Below are 18,579 nucleotides of genomic sequence, written 5' to 3'. Positions count from 1 at the left end.
CTATTTGCAATATAAAAATGCTAAGTCATAATAACTTCTTGGCAAAAGTCAGTTTTGTCCGTGCAAACGATATCTGAATAAAATTCTGTTATTGAGCTGACCATAACATAGAAACGAAGCACTCTGTTTATGGTGTGATTGTATAGATTCAGGGGCTAAAAGTCCTTTAATTGTCAGCGTTGTTTCGCAATATTATCTTCTGCAATTAAACATGGGGTGAAACCGCTTTCTAAAGGATGCACACATCTGAAGTTAACTAATTAAGATAGAGAGCACGATCAGAAATTATAAAGACCTAAGACACAACATCTGAATATGACTAGCTTTGGTGAGAGAGAGAGAGAGAGAGAGAGAGAGAGAGAGAGAGAGGAGAGAGAGATAGAGAGAGCACGGATCAGAAATTATACAGACCAATAAGAAATAACATCGAATATGACTAGCTTTGGTGAGAGAGAGAGAGAGAGAGAGAGAGAGAGAGAGAGAGAGAGAGAGAGAGAGAGAGAGAGAGAGAGAGAGAGAGAGAGAATAAGCAAGTCTAAAAACCGTACTATTCATCTCTTATCAGAACAAAAATAATGATAAGGAAAATACATCTCTGAGAATGCATAAATGAAGAGAAATGAAACCAGTGACATCTAAGGTATCTACAATAAATTACACTGAAATCTCCTTAAACTAATTAACACAATAGGAAAGTCTTTGGTTTTGTAACTCATACAGTTAGGCTGTAAGCAGTACCTGTTCATATTCATTACAAAAAGAAGAATATTCAATACAAAAAGGCTTTCTATAATACGCCGACATTATTATGAACCATTAATATGAATCATCACATTGAAAAGGGTCGGGGAGAATCTATAGCTAATCTTTCTGTCTATCATTTATTTATATACAATTATTTACAGCTCATATGGGGAAACTGTCTGTAAATGAGTCCCGTAAACACCTGCTTCTTTGGAAGATTGAGTGAGGAAGTTGACTACAATGCACGAAGGCAGACGATAGATAGACACATGAGATTTTCATCCAATCATGACTCAGTTCATAGCACTAGGTCTTCCATTGCGGGGAAAAACTCGAAAGGAAGGAGTTGCTATCAGTTCAAATTTTCTCATGAATGAGCTCCAAGGAAGAAAAAAATTATTTTTCTTTCCAGAGAGAGAGAGAGAGAGAGAGAGAGAGAGAGAGAGAGAGAGAGAGAGAGAGAGAGAGTCTTACCTTCATGCCACCGTAGAACAACTGTAAGGTCCCAGGGATGGGTACTGATTCAGCATCTCCACAAAAACCACTGACTTATAATTATCACTTCGATGGGATTATACTTGGTCCCACCAACTGACTAGAGAGAGAGAGAGAGAGAGAGAGAGAGAGAGAGAGAGAGAGAGAGAGAGAGAGCATTACTGTACCGGACAGAGGGGAGCGGAAACGACCAAAATGTCCAGAGAAATATGAGAGGGAGACATTCTTTCTTTTCCTTATGTACAGCACAAAATCAAGAGGGCGTTACGGATGGTAAAAAAAGAAAAAAGAAAAAGAAAGGGAGAGCATATAATAATAAATAATAATTCCCATACGAGCGCCTTTCGGGAATTCAGGAGTTTTACAAAGTCACAACACGTCATAAAATTGGACACTCACCCACGAAACATAACCACTCTCTCTCGCATCTTTTCATTTTTTTGTGCTTTTCTCTAACCATTTCCTTGGCATTTTGTTCTCCAAATATGAGCAGTACTATTCATATGGTCTGCATCTTGCAGGGAGAGGGGAGAGGAGGAGGGAGGGGCGTCAGACGGACGTGGAGGAAGGGGGTGAGGGGAGAAGAAGTATGCAGAACTACGAGAGGTCTAGCGTAAGAAAGGGTTGGGTCGCCAGAGGGAAGATTGAAAAAGATCTGCCACACAGACGACCGAAGTGAGTTCAATGCCATCGGTACTTTTACGAACTAAGTCATCATTCTCAGTCACTTATTCACATTGTTATATATATATACACACACATATATCTTTGACGGCTTCGACCACGAGAACGGTGTAGTACAGCCTTTGGCAACTGACACAAGCATACATGTTTGAAGGGTTCATGGTTATATATGTATTAATAAATAAGTTGGCAAATTACATTCTATGGTTCACATCACATACACTGACCCGACTTGAATCTTTCTCTTGGTTCACTCGTAGTACACATTTTGGTATAAATGACTAGAAGTTAATTGGGATCGCCACTCTCAAAGGTTACTTCGAACCGGTATGAAATTTAGTCTTTTTCAAAACTTATGTATTCACAGTTTCCATTTGTGTAAGGTTTCTTCACCTTCTTTTTCGTTTTTATAGTTTTCTTGTATTTTACTGCTGCTCCTCCAAACTGGTTACCTGCTGAAAGCTCGAGGACCAATCAGGAAGTGAGACGGAGTCACGTGACTGCTGCGTGCACCAGTTGGAGAAAAGAGACTGTCATGCGTAGTGCGGATAGGCGGAAGAGATGTGTGACGTCATGTGAGTTGGGTGGTGGGTCATCGAGTGTCCAGAAGCCGCCGCGATGTTGGAGTACAGGTTGGCGCTCGGATTGGTCCAGTAGGACGTCGGAGACGGGAATATGCTGGCTGAAGGGGAACGGAAGAGCTCATCAGATTAGGCTTTCATTTAAAAGTCACGCAGAAATTGAATTTGTAAAATAAGAGGCCACTTTGAGAGAAAATGACAGCTGTCTACTAGAAAACACAGACACAAAAGCTGCAAATGACTCAAACACCAAAGTGAGACCAAATCATCAAGGCTTACATAAGTATGAAACTTAAATGATCTGTTAATGTCAGCCTAGTGGACCAGCAACCACGCACACTATTCGGTAAACTTGAAAACTGGATATTTTGAAATACAGATTACCTGTAAATTAATTTCCTACAATTCTCTAGAACACTGCATTCAAGCTGATTCTATTATGTTAGATTAAGGTTAATCGTTTGCAAATATTTATTTAAGAATACATGAATTAACTATCCACATTTCGAAAAGGAAAATCAGGGAAGGAACTGTTATTTCACAAGGAAAAGCAAAGCTCTGATGAAAAACAGTGAATTTGTTGACATTTTTATAAAAATCTAGTAGTCATCTAAATTGTGTTAAGACTACGAAAAAATGGTTCTGAGGAAAAAAGAATTGCATTATCGAAATATTCCTCGACACTAACTAAATACGCTAATAATTCAGTCAAAGTAGTCACGTAAGATGAGATGGACATTATCTTCAAGGAATATGCAATCAATAAATCACACAGGACAGAAAATGATGACAGTACAGCACTGATAATGAGCAATTCCATAAGCAACACAAGTAAACAAGTAAAAAATGCGCCGATGTTTCTTCGGTGCAATCGAGTCTTCTGTACATCGTATAATGCTATATGAAAGTCTCGGCTGCGGCCCATGAAACTTCTAGCCTCAGCCCGGTGATGGCCTGTATTGTTGGCACCTATAGCGATGCCAGACGCATGATCATAGGTAACTTTAACCTTAAACAAATTAAAAAGTACTGAGGTTAGAGGGTTGGAATTTGGTATGTTTGATGGTGGGAGGGTGGGTGATCAAGGCACCAATATGCAGCCCTCTAGCCTCAGTAGTTGTTAAGATCTGAGGGTAGACAGAGAAAGTGCGGACGGGCACACAGAGTCATCTCAATAGTTTTCTTTTACAGAAAGCTAAAGTTAAATGTTGAGCAGTGCTACGAGAAAAGTCATTATCTGCGCTTGTCTGTCACAGCGACGGGGCTGACACCAGGAATCTGCTTTTCGACTTGAATGGAAAGAAAAGCTCCGAGGAAACGGAACGAGACCCGAAGGAAGGAAGTAAAGAAGGAAGAAATGTCGCAAGGCCTACCTGTGGAGGCTGGGATTCCAGTGTGGGTGCTCATGAAGTTGAGTTTGGTGGTCGGGTGGTATGACGACATGAACAAATCACTCTGGTATTTGTAGCTGTGGGGTCTGCTCCGGCAGGCTGGGTGGCCGCGGCTAGGCCTTGGAAATCAAACTTGTAGGCGTAACGCTTCCCGTGGACCTTCGTCATGATGTTCTTGTCGTAGTAATATCTGCAGAGAAGAAAAGCCATTGCTTTTGTCAAGTGTGGGATTGTTCGCAAAACATACATTCGCCGGGACAGTTCTCTCCTCGTCGCCTGAAACACCAACTTTCAGTTCTTTCGGACATAGAGAACTCCTTGAATAAACTTATCAAATTACTTTTAAGCAAAATACACCCAACTTCTGCATTGTACGGGTAATACGAGAAATTTGCGTTAATGTATATACAACCATACATACATGTATGTATATATATATAGATATATATCTATATATATATATATATATATATATATATATATATGATATATATATTATATATATATATACACACATTATTATATATGTTATATATATATATATATATATATATATATATAATATATATACACACACACACACACACACATATATATATATATATATATATATATATATATATATATATATATATATATATATATATGTACAAACGTATATGCTGTAAATATGATTTGTAACGTTAAAGGGAGAGGTACAATGTATGTTCGACATATGAAGATTTAAAATTACCTTTGGAAGGTAGAAAACTTGTTTAGTGATACTATCCTATTAAAAAAAATAATAATAATAATAATAATAATATTTTGATAAAGAGAATGGCAATATCAGTGGAACTGATCTTATGTAAGGTCTTTTTAACTCTTCTCATTATCTTCTTTTCATCTGGGCTGATATTTGCTCGTAACTGGCCGATGCACAAGTCTGAATGAGGAAGGTCATGGGATTTTGAGTAAATTTACTTTTATTTCATATGAACCGAAGTTAAAAATGGCGCGTGCTAGCCGTAGAGTTCAAAGACTTCCAAGTTGCAGCATCTGGAACCAGGAATCGTCTTTCTCGAGTGGGGAACCTTCTTCGTGGTCTTTCTAAGGGAGCAGCGGAATTCCAACGCTTCAAACCGTATCATCGGTTCCTTCTCGAGGAACAATGAGCTTGTTCTGGTTGGAATGGGGCTTTTGTCGGTATTTAACTTCTGCTCATATGAAATAAAAATACTTTATTAAGAAAACCACTACCTTCCTTTTCCAGACTATGTACTTCGTCTTTTTGTCAGCAAATATCAGCCCAGATTAAAAGACGATAATAAGAATTGAAAAGACCTTATATAAGATCAGTTCCACTTATGCTGTCATTCTCGTTAACAAAACATCCTTGACAGAGGGTCTCCTCAACTTCAAATAATTAATAATATAATAATAAGAATAATGAAATAATAATAATAATAAATAATAACTAAATAACAATAATAAATAATAATAATAATAATAATAATAATAATAATAATAATAACTAATAATGTAAAAAATATCCACATTTATATATAAAAATATATGTCTATGTACAAATATAAAATAAAGACTTCCGAACACCTGAACAGTGTTCCTCATCAGTGTAACGTTACACTGATGAGGAACACCGTTCAGGTGTTCGAAAGTCTTTGTTTAATGTTTTTACATAGAAATATATTTTTATATATAATTTTGGATATTTTTTAACAATTTGTTTTCACGAAACTGGCAATTTCTTAATAATAACAATAATAATAATAAGAGAGAGATGCCAATATAATATAGACAACGGTATATCGAAGATAAAAAAACTAATCCAAATGGAAAACTGAAGCGGTAAATGAGTAAGAAGAGGAGAGTACCTGAGCGCCCGAGAGAGCTTGTCATAATTCATGTTTGGTTTGGACTTCCTTTCGCCCCATCGCCTGGCCACTTCGTCCGGATCGGTTAGTTTGAATTCGCCGTTGGTTCCCTCCCACGTGATGCAGTTCGCGTTGGAGGAATCGGACAGAAGTTCCAGCAGGAATTGCCACAGCTGGATTTGGCCTGAACCTGACAAGTAAAAAAAAAAAAAAATTATTGTCAGGAAAAACATCAGAATTTAAGTAGAAAGCTGTGTGTGTGTGTGTGTGTGTGTGTATGTGTGAGAGAGAGAGAGAGAGAGAGACGGGATGGGTGTGGGGGCGAGGGGTAAATACTTTATGTATAGGTACGCCATTCCCCTTTTACATTTTGGAAAGATTAATGAAACGGTGCATGTATTGCTATTTGTCGAACATTTTACATAGTCAATAAAGGGTTATATATATATATATATATATATATATATATATATATATATATATGTATATATATATATACAAATACATACATATCTGTATCTATCTATCTATATATATATTATATATATATATAATAATATATATATATACACATATATACATACTACATATGCATATATGTATACATATACATATATAGTAAATATATATATACATATATATATATATATATATACATATATATTAATATTGATACATATATATATATTATATATATATATATCATATATATATATATATATATATATATATATATATATATATATACAGTCCTAACTGAGAGCAAAAAAATTTATCTCCTGCACTTGCGTTTATATATATATATATATATATATATATATATATATATATATATATAGATAATATACATATGTGGTGTGATGTGCGTATATATTATATATTTATATATATATATATATATATTATATATATATATATATATATATATACATAAAATGTGTGTGTGAGTGCGTATCGATATATATATATATATATATATATATATATATATATATATAAAATATATAATATACATATATAACATACATATCTCTCTCTCTCTCTCTCTCTCTCTCTCTCTCTCTATATCATATCTATATATATATATCATATATATATATATATATATATATATATATATATATATATATATATATATATATATATATATATATAACAAAAGTGTAGGAGATAAATGTAGCTTTCATTTAAGGACTTCCTTTAGAGCAATCCTGTAATAAGCTGCCAAACACTAGGCGCAGTAAAAATGCTACCCAATAACTACCTGAGCTTGCGAGTCTACTGCTGGTTGGACCAAACATCTGATATGGATCTGCAAAAGAAAAAGAATATATGAATGAAAAGCATGAAACTTTAAATACCTCTCAGATAAAGGTTAGCCTAGGGAAGAATGAAAGCTGGCATTAGGCGACAACGTCAATAGAAAGGACTCTTTTGCAGAAAATGTCTTTCATTGCAATTTTGAATTCTTAATGAATAAGTTAGAAAACTCCTTTCCCTCCGTTTCCTTTCTTTCTTTCTGCCAATCATCCTCTAGATCACTAATGGAATTGGAAATATTTTATGTTCATGTAAAATCTCCTCTTGCTTTAACCACATTATTCCATTTTTCCCATTTTATTATTGCAAAGGCCTTAATGAGATAAGGAATAATAAGCTATAATGTGGATCTAGTTAGAAGAGACAAGAGAAATTGCAGGGAGACGAAAGTGTCGGGATTATCCATGACAGAGGAGGTAGACCAGTGAAGATAGTTTAGTTTTGAAGGCATGAGCGACAAAAACACCAGGAACGGTTCAAAAGATATCCTTTCTTTATATAATTATTTCGCAAAACTAGGCATCAGACAAAATGGTAATGAAAATGATTGTCGGTGCCCATTGAATGGGGCATTTTCTTAATTCAATCGCCAGTACAAAGCAGAAGTTATTTTGCGAGAGAGAGAAGACGGTGCTCATTAACAACTAGTATCAGCGCATCTCAAACCCGATCGAGCTTTCTAACAGCAGTCTCGAGAGCGAGTCGAATCTACATAAATGCCCTCACGGTAACTTATTTCCATCTCCTCTAGAAGCGAGTCACGCCTCTTTATCTACTCGCCCACCCTCCTCCACAACTTTGGTCGGTCTCTCTCTCTCTCTCTCTTTCTCTCTCTCTAGGTATCCCTCCAGCCTAAAGACTAGGCTCTCTTTCTCCTTCGCCTCCCAGAAGCTCTTGTGCGGTTCGTCCAAAATGCAGATGTGACCTCAAGATTCTTTACTCCTAAACCCTCCAACCTCGGCCGATTCTTCTCCAACTCGGTTTCATCCGTTTCCTACATCGCTTCGTCCAGTGGGTCAAAACCGTTTGCCGTCGGCTGGTCACATCCACTCGCGAAAACGGATGACAATAACCTTTCATCGATATAAAGACGTCATCAATCAATAATGAGAAAGACCAGCAATCGTGCTTAGGTTCGGAGGAAAGAATGCGATGTTAATGGGTAAGTTCTCATTTTTTCCCCATAAAGTTTCGCTCGCAAGGTTTGGGAAAAGTGTGGGGCCTTCTTCCCGCCTTTTTCCCCCTTGAGCGTTTTTAGACTCGACTGAGCGAGAGTGTTTGAGAAAGAAGTGAACGGACTTTTAACGGACCGACGCCTAGAATACCAAGTGAGAAGGAGCCGTCAGCAAGTTCTATTTTTTCCCCCTTTCCTCATCATTTTTTTGTGAGTGCGTGCGCCTGTGCGTGTGAGTGACCGCGCGTGTTCCTGGATGAAGGCGATTTCAATCTTATATCTACCCACGGGATTTTGTTTGAAACGAAATTATTTCCAGAACACAACTAAACGTACTGAAAAGGTTTATTATCAGATTGAATAAAAAAAAATGGGACCATTCCTTTACTTTCCTATGGTTTTGAATAGATTGTAGAGAAATTCCTCCGAGATTCAGTTTTATATACTATAGAGTACATTTATATTTAAATCAACACGCAAAGACGACCATTTTTCCGTTTCCTTTTGTCCTGTTGAAGCCTTCGGTTGACTCAGGACCAAAGTTCCAATTTAAAGTTTGACAAAGTCCATCATTAATTTCGATGTCTCTTATCCGGACGTCTCATTTCTGTTTGAGGTCAACTAACTATTGATGATAAAACTGCATTCCCATTGTTAATCAGTACTGAACGCACAATATATACTCACAGCTTTTGATTCGTCCGTCCCCACAAAAATCTTGCCTATTGTCTCAAATCGCATTAGTTAATGTGAGCAAAGTTAAGAAAATATCGTCAGCTAAGTCAGTCTCCTTTCTCTCGAGCCCTACAGGTGCGGTATCGCTGCTCGGGGGAGCAGCAGCAGCAGCAGAGCACCGTGGCCCTCGATTAGCTGCTTTATGGACCAATGACGTCATTCTCTGCGGTACGACAGCAGCCTGGGGGGCCCGGGAAGGGAGTATCGTAGGCATTCATTCTCTCTCTCTCTCTCTCTCTCTCTCTCTCTCTCTCTCTCTCTCCGTCAGCTTAAAGAGAGCATGTTATACTCTTGAAAAAGAATTATAATTGCACCAATAACTATTCCAGAGATTTCCCTCTGAGGAAACAGAAAGGAGATCCCGCAGAAAAACTCGATGTGGCCTGCAGGAAGGGAGGCCGAGAGGTCCGGGAAGTAAGAAAGCCGCGCATAAAAAACGAAAGACATACTGGCAGAGAGCCTTACTGTTTCACTGTATTGTTCCCAGGTTCTCTGGCAATATCCTGCTTTGGAAATCAAACGTCTTTCTGTTTCATTCCTAACCTGGGGAGACTTTCTTTTTACTCGGTCCATTGGAGTACGATCTCCTGTATTAATGTTTCTGTTCACGAACTCCTGTCCCCACATAGTTCTTAGGTTTGTGTCCGTTCATTACTTCGGCAGCTATTCTCTCCATTGCTGCTCTGTGTTAAAGGAAGTCTTTTGGACGAAAATCCAAGCAAAGTCTGGCATGACAACAAAAAATGAAACGAGAGGCTATAACGAATAAAAAAGAGGACATTGAACGAAGAATAACCTCGCAGATGCAGAGAGAACACAATAATAAGAGAGGTTCTTCACCCCCGCCCCCTCCAGCGCACAAAAAGTACCACAATCGTCACCTCTGAGACTCCGAAGAGAATTCCTCCTTCGCATAAAGCCTCTTCGGAGATACTTAAGGGCAGAAATAGGAGAGTTTAATAAAGTCGCTCTTCGTCTCCATTAAGACTATTATCATAATGGCATATCGAATGGTCTTGAGAGTGCAATATTGATTCTCCCTCACAAAAAAAAGACACGAAATGCACCTCCTCCCTCGCTCCCTCCCCCTCACCCCCTCCCTCCCTCCCTTCCTGCCCCCTCCTTCTCCTCCCCGCTCTTTCCCAAATCGGTACTAGATGAGTCAAGCGAGCAACTCTTCATCTATCACCTTTAATCTCGTCCATCTTTCCATCTTATGTCACTTATTTTTTCTCTCTTTCTGATCGCTGTGAAACTTTTCGGTGGCATCTTCATTTGTGAGAAAAATAATTCGATAAATCATTAGTCATATTAAGGCGGTGTCCTTCTTATCTTACAAATCTCGTTACGTGACATGATTCCTCGCTGGCATGGGTTATCTAAGTGTAAATATTTCCAAAAATGCAATTTAGTTAAAGGTCGAATACTGTCATTTGGCCTAACATGGCAAAGACAAATCAAGGGATCCAATAACCTCCATGAAAAAAGAAACACCCCAACCCATTCCCCGTTCCTCGCAAAGAAAATAGGCTTCCTCTCCACTCTCCCCAAAATTCGGGTGAATTTCGAAAAGTGTGGTGCGGGCGGGCAAGTGTTACGGTTGGCGCGCAGTTCAAACACTCCACTGTTTTATTGGAGCCCGCGGCAAACTCTGCGGACCTGCAACGCCACGTTTCATGATATCAAAGAAAATCAAGCTTAGCCGACCCGAAAAATCCCTTGATAAAATAAAAGACGAAGAGTTTTCTTGCGGCTTTGGTCTTCCCATCATTCTCTGGGGCCTTTTCTTTTCCTTCTTGATTTCAGATCAAGAGAGCAGCCTTCTGCGTTTTATTCATGAAGCTTTTTAGACATTTTTTGTCTCTTTAATGACTTACTTTATCCTACAGACGTGGGTCTATTGACATTTTAATTTCTTTTATATACTTCACTTATCACGTTATCATATCCACTTAGGAAAACGCGTCATTCGCATTTATATAACAGAAAAATGTCTTTGAGTTTTTAATGAGATAAAACGACTCCAATATGAATCTTTCCTAAGCGTTTATATCTACATCACATCAGATTCAAATAAGTTGACCTGCGCTCGTGACTCCTTTGGTTCTGTCGTCTGCGCTGCCTTCATCATTCCATGAATGGACGCCAGAGGAATTCATTTGCCTTAACGCTTCTCATTACTTTTGTTGAGGTGAAATTATTCCTTCCAAATTAGACACATTTAAAGATCCCAGCGAAAATATTCTTCGTCGTCATCTCTTCTGCTTCACTATGAGAAATCTTCCGTTGATTTACTTTTTTCCTCCTGTTTATGCACTGTCATCTGTACTATTCCAAGACAGGCCATAACTCTTGTGTCCTATGCGAAACCTGTAGTCAAATATATATTGTTTCGCAGCGGATTTTCCTTTATATCTTGGAGAAATTTCCAGAGGATATGATTCATTTCCATAAATCTATATTTCACCTAAGTCTAATACTAGATTTCATGGATATTTTGGAGAGAATCCAATATGTTATTATATATGTTATCAAAGGGAACTGTATCATCTATCAATGCAGACATGACGACAGGCACAAATGAATCCGTCATCTCTTCCCATTTCAAACTGAGGCCTGAATTTGAAAGAGAGGTGTCCTCTAAACAAACAACCTTCCTTTCTTCCTGCTTAATAAATACGTTATGCAACTATGCAAATGAACCGCTCTATACGAGACAAACTTATTCTTTTAAAATACAACTGTAATATCTTTAGAACACGGAGGAGGCAGAAACATTGTTGATAGAGGGACGGAAACACACGTTAAACAGGCAGAGGACAAAAATTTGTTTATTTAGATGTAAAGAAGAGCACTACGCGGTTCTACGGCAAAATTCTTGGCAGTGGTAAAACAGCGTCATTCACATGGGAGACAATGTGATGATAGTTTACAGGAAAATAATCCTCTCAGGATCAAAGTCCACAGCAATGTCCGAAAAGATGAATGAATAAATAAGAAAGGCTGACGTGAATAATTCGTGATGAAATCTTGCTTAAAGATGTACATGGAATTTCTAACTGGCCCCCAACCCTCTTCATAGGAACATATTCACCTGGCGACATGATATCATCATCGGAAGACACTACTATCTCTACGCCTGTTGAAAGATGCAACGATTTCAATTTCCGTTTTACAGAAGCAGATGGGAAGCCAGAATAAGTGTTAGACCTAAAAAAGAGACTGAGGGTCCATAAAAAGTATTAACATTATTATAAGCCCTGGTAGGCAAGAAACTCTGCCTTCCTCTACATGAAGATTTTCGAATAAGACTCAGACAATACTGATTTCGATATTGACGAGATATGCTAAACGGAAAAGAGAGGAGAAGAATGATTTCCAAGTAGGAAAATAAGACGATCAAAGACAATAGATGCCTGTGTGATGATTCTGACTTGGCGGATAGAAATGTAGACTGTAATGGTATGAATAATGGCATTAACTGTGAGTAGAATCAGGTGTTAGACTTAAAGATACAAGTAAGAAGCCACCTCATGCTAAAGAGTGAGGAGTCCCAAGCCAAATGCACTGCCATGGAAATATCAACTGTTGAATAATGAGACTACATTTATGAAAACAGAAGGTAAAAGGAGTGGCATGATTTAGGACGAGCATAATTTGTGCAACAGCCAATGAGCATCGTGAGTAGTTTGAGGTTCTACTTATGTAGGGAAGGATCAGTAATTATGGTACTACAGAGGATACGAGCAGCAGTGCAGCCACCAGTTTGGAAAGAGGGAAAACGAGAGATCCAGCAGATACATGGTCCTCCTTTAGAAGCCAAAGATATTGCTATCATATCTCAGCAATTTTTAAATGGCACTTTGTGTTTTTATGAGAATTTGTGGGAATCCACGCGCCCACATTTACACGCTAGACGAAACAATACGCTCGGTAAAGAAACAAAACAACTGGGCATGCTAAGTACTCAGGTGGATGACGGCCAAGAAGTGTAAGATGGACTGATCTTGAGCTAGCAACCTCAGCTCACAGACTGAAGAAGAGCAAGTTCTGAGCGGCCCGACTATATGAGATGATGAAATGGTATATATATATATATATATATATATATATATATATATATATATATATATATATATATATATATATATATATATATTTATTTGTGTGTGTATGTGTGCTTGTCTGTATGTGTGTAGGCGTGCTGGTGTGCGTGCGTCAATACGTCTTTGTGTGTTGTAGTGGGGGTTGTGCTAAGGAATTGCACCATCTATTTCCAGTATATATATATATAAATATATATATATATATATATATATATATATTACATATACATACATACATATATATATATATATATATATATATAATATATATATTTATATATGTATGTATGTATGTATACACATGATGCGCAGACCGTCACACATATACTGAAGACATCCAGATTCCGTAATAAAGCTCTTGTGCAAATGTAAATTTTACAGATCCATGAGGACCAGCAAATTCGATATCGTGCATAGTTATTAAGAAGGTCATTTCGTTACCTATAATACATTTTCTTTTATCACCCAGTCACTGTACTAATCTTTATCTTATTTACACCACTTCTCTGTTACTCCCCTATCGTTTCATTGGTATTAGCCCCCACCCAGTCTCTCTCTCTCTCTCTCTCTCTCTCTCTCTCTCTCTCTCTCTCCCCTCACTCCACCGTTGGCTGATTTCCGGTACTCCTGATACCGTATCACGAAGGGTGAGGGACAGAGAATGGAAAAGCTGGGGGGTTGGAAAGAGAGAGAGAGAGAGAGAGAGAGAGAGCACATGGCCTAAAAAAACGAACTAAAGTAAAAATGAGAGAATTGAAATGTAAAGCTGTAAAATTAAGGAATATATAAAATTTATATATATATATATATATATATATATATATATATTATATATATATATATATATATATATATATATATATATATATATCTATATATTATATATATATATATATATATATGACTATATATATATATATATATATATATATATATAAAAGTGCATAAAAGTTGTGAGGAGAAGGGGTATTTATAAGATTCATAGGACGATACTGTATAAACCCACTGTTTCTCTATTCGTCTGACATTGTGAGGTATCGAACCACGAACCGGAAGGATAATAGCTTCTTCAGCAACCATGCCACCATCTCTAAGGAGTAAATATATACATATAAACCAGATATATATATATATATATATATATATATATATATAATATATATATATATATATTATATCTATATATATGAGTATATTCTTTTAGGATATTTCCAAATGTCAGAGAAAAATAGCCCAGCAGAAATAAGTTTAGTTTAACTACACATTTTGGAGCGTAATCCCTTTTTCCATGAAACTGGTCAACCCGCATAGACAATTACTCTACGGGACTCTATATCCGAATTTCACTTACTGGACTACGAGAAGAGCGTAAGGAGGTGAGAAGAGAAATTTCATGTTGGTTAGTCGCGCACAGTACACCACTTCACCGACTGACTGATGCTTGCAAAGAAGGCATTTGGTAAAATGTTAGAAACCAGACGTCAGAGATGGATGCTTCTACGGTAAGAAGTCAGTGTTTTTTAGTTTTCTGTAAAAGGAAACTGTTGTGATGCCCATTTGTCTGTTCATCCGCACATTTTCTGTCCGCCCTCAGGTATTGGAAACAGCCCAAGGTAGAGGGCTGCAAATTGGTATGTCGATCATCTATCCTCCAATCATCAAACATAGCAAACTTGAGCCCTCTAGCCTCAGTAGTTTTTATTTATTTCAGGCTAAAATTAGCAATGATCGCACGTCTGGTACCGCTATAGGTGCTAACAACACAGGCCACCAAGGGTCCGTGCCTGAAAGTGCCATAGGCCGCAGCTGAGAGTTTCATATATTATCATACGTTGTGCAGAAAACTCGATTGCGCCGAAGAAACCTCGGCGCATTTGTTACTTGTATATTACTTGGAGGATGTCGCTTTGGAATAGATTTGATTGAAGACTGAAAGGAAAGGGCATCATAACGTAAGCGGGGAGGAATGACGTCGTTTGAATGGGATGCAGGAAAGGGGACAAATTCAAAGCAGGAATGATGTTTCCTCAGAAAAAAAAATTCCGGCGGAGAAAAAATGTGATCAGGAAGCAGCAGTAAGCAGCAACGTCGCCTTCCCACTTATCCGCAAGACTTACAACCCCTTCGTCATTAATGAGGAAACTTCAAATCGAGTCCATTACTTATTCTAAAAGGTAAAAATATTACAAGATTACACGAAAGAGAGAGAGAGAGATAGAGAGAGAGAGAGAGAGAGAGAGAGAGAGAGAGAGAGAGAGAGAGAGAGGTGAACTATAGTCCGCTTTTGTGAGTTCCAAGACTTTGAAAGTCTGTTCAGTGGTGCCATTATCGTCAATACATACACCTGTGTACATATGTATTATCTCAAAGCTACAATGTTGGAATAACCGCTTTTCAGATTAGAAAAACATCTAAATTCAGTTAAAAAAAAAATTCAAATTTAAAACTGACAGGAGGAAATTAATAATTTTTCTACATGTTCACATACAGTACAACAAAATGTGGGTAAATATGATGGAGATGAAGCAATATTACTATGTAAGTTTAAACAAAGTAATTAAAAGCCTTAGGCGTCGAGAGAGAGAGAGAGAGGAGAGAGACAGAGAGAGAGAGTAATGTGTACAAAATAAACAAAAGGGCACATACGAATTCGTTAATGTAACCCGTTGCTAACTAGGCACTTTAAAAGGGTTGAGTTGGAAGAGTGGCGGGCCTCCCCCACCTCCCCCAGGGATAAAGTCGATATTGCTGGGCCGCCATTGTTGTTGTGTTGGGAGTCAGGCTAAAAGGATGGCATGGGATGGGTAAGGGATGTGTGGGGGTGGGACCCAGGGACAGGAGGACGAGGTGGGGGGAGGGCATGGGGAGAGTACTGATATGGAGGGGTGAACAGTTGCCAGATGTTTCAAGAACAAATATTTGTTTGTTTATTCTACGGTAAACTTGTTTCAGGTCAAATTCAGACCTTTTGAATTAAATTTCTACTTTGCCTCGTCATTGTTCATGACGGGGAAATTTGGTGAAGGTTTAGGTTTCATTATATATATATATATATATATATATATATATATATATATATATATATATATATATATATATATATATATATATAGGTGTTTACACAAAATCTCGTAATGTGAGTTTGAGTTAGGATATATACTCTTGAGTCAAGATGGAAGTGTTACACCGAGGCATGTGTATTTATGGAAAGGTAGGGCACATAAGCTTTAAGAAATCATGTCAAGACTAAATGAATGCGGGAGATGTCACAACTGGTGTAATTGGAAAAACTCAGAAAATGTCCATTCTAAATTCCTGTTTGTAGTTGACACAGCTAAATCACCAAAAACTGTTTCCAAATACTTACAAAATCCAAAGAAATGTGTCGTCTTCTTCATATTTATATAAATGCAGGACGCTCCGAGACTCCACGTAAACAAAGAAACATGCTAATGCGCATTGACATCCATTTAGTAACAAACCTAAACAGTCATGTGCAAGGAAAATTCATCTATGCACACACACACATACACACACACACACACACACATATATATAGTATATGTATATATATATATATATATATATATATGATATATATATATAATGTGTGTATATTTGTATGTATACTACATCATATAGAATCTATTGGTCACTTGTTTTCACTTTTTTACCAGATTAGTATGTAACGGTGATAGTCCCAGAGTTAAGAGGGCATTGTGGTTAACACAATTTCACACACAGATACATTCATATATATATATATATATATATATATATATATATATATATATATATATATATATTATATATATATATATAGGGTGTGCCGTGCATATACATATATATATATATATATATATATATATATATATATATATATATATATATATATATATATATAATATTCCAAAACAGTAAGAATTTGCTTTTGAAAATACATGCGTTATTTCGTACTTTTGCCGTTGGACTCACCATCAGGTTCCTTGCCTTTAATTTTTAGATTTCAAATATTGAGATTCCTAGTTTTTTCACCTTTGAATTTTCAAGAAACAACTCATCCCTTTTCTTTATAGGGGTAAAGGTTTCCCTAATTTCAGAATTCTTTTGTTTTCTTCATTTATTAACTTTGTACTTCTTCATATTTCGCGTCAAACATGTCGATGTTTCAGTTTAAAATCATTCGTTGCTCTTCTGCGAACAGCAGCCGCTGCAGAACCTCTGCCGTTCAGATTATTTTGCATACATCTTTGATTCGCTGGATGGATTGAACATCTTTACAAAGCTCTCCAGAAGCTCTGTCGTTGTGAACTTCAGGTTCACTGATGACAGAGACTGCCACTTCTTACAACGAGTCCTGCAAATAGATCATTAACCATTGTTGATTTACTGTCTGGACTGATTTCCATAGACGTAGGACTGCATTTATCAAATGGGCTTCTGTTCGTGAAACACTTTTAAACAACCTACAGTAGCCTGTGCGATGCTTATCGTTATCAGAAGGCAACAGCGGCGTCAGGGAACGCGGCAATGTGGCTCCGGTGTGGAAGTTTTCACGCACACGATGATCTGGCCCAGAAGTGGCGTCTTCATTTTACGGTCTGCCACGCCGAGTGTGAAAAAATGTCCACACTCTTTTTAAGGGTTTATTGTTGTCAGATATATTATTTTATTAATATGATATGATTTATTGACCTATAATCTCAGTCATTTGCATATTTACATATGCTTATATAATAATGACTGAATAAAAAGCCATCAAAGAATGGCAGTTTACGCCGAGTCATGAAGCAGCAGAAAGCGATCGAGGAGAGATGTCTTGATTGACAAGACGAATGCAGACGACAACACTGACAGTTTTAGGTTTCTATCTATTTCGGGTAACTCAGATCTATTCAAAATAATTTGAATAGATGTAAAAAGCGATTGTGATTAACTTGAAAAGGGAAGTTTACGGGAAACGATCTTTAGACTATGAAGGAAACATATATCGTTTTATATACGTTAGATTTTACCGATGGTTGAATGAATTTAAAATTTAGGCGAGCGTGGAAGTCAGTGGTGCGGAAATGTGGCAACACTGAATTCCCCCGTCTAAGTAACGTCTTTTCTTAATCCCCGAAATTTCATCCACATCGTCTCTTCCTCCCTCGTGGAGCCGCAGTATTTCCTGCAGAAACAGGAGTAAAACCACAAGCATCAGGCTCTCCCTTCACCGCGACTCTTCCGTCGAAAGCTCACATGCAAACTTGAATTTTGTTGAGGACACTACGAATCGATCTTGTCCTTATTTCTATTCTGTTCTATCTCAAAACTCTTTAGATGGCTTTCTGATGGATACTTTCATAAACATATTCCGGATACGTTTTATACCACATATGAAATTTTCACTCATCTACGTTGCATTTTTGTGGCTCGTTTATAAATGGAACGATCAGCGTAATCTCCCATTTTATTTAAACTAACCCGCTTCTC

General features: G+C 37.3%; 1 protein-coding gene across 1 annotated transcript in view; it reads right to left on the bottom strand.

The window, feature by feature from the left end:
• Positions 1 to 455: 455 nt before the first annotated feature.
• LOC135225776 (DNA-binding protein D-ETS-3-like) overlaps positions 456 to 18,579 on the bottom strand; it is a 344,616-nt gene continuing 326,492 nt past the window's right edge. The window contains 5 exon segments of the mRNA XM_064265241.1: positions 456 to 2,605; positions 3,878 to 3,971; positions 3,974 to 4,085; positions 5,770 to 5,959; positions 7,034 to 7,081. Coding sequence (XP_064121311.1) covers positions 2,457 to 2,605; positions 3,878 to 3,971; positions 3,974 to 4,085; positions 5,770 to 5,959; positions 7,034 to 7,081 — 593 coding nt within the window. The 3' untranslated portion in view covers positions 456 to 2,456.

The sequence above is a fragment of the Macrobrachium nipponense genome, chromosome 13 (genome assembly GCF_015104395.2).
Source record: "Macrobrachium nipponense isolate FS-2020 chromosome 13, ASM1510439v2, whole genome shotgun sequence".
NCBI classification, from domain to species: Eukaryota; Metazoa; Arthropoda; class Malacostraca; order Decapoda; family Palaemonidae; genus Macrobrachium; species Macrobrachium nipponense.
This window is presented reverse-complemented; position numbering and strand designations above follow the sequence as displayed.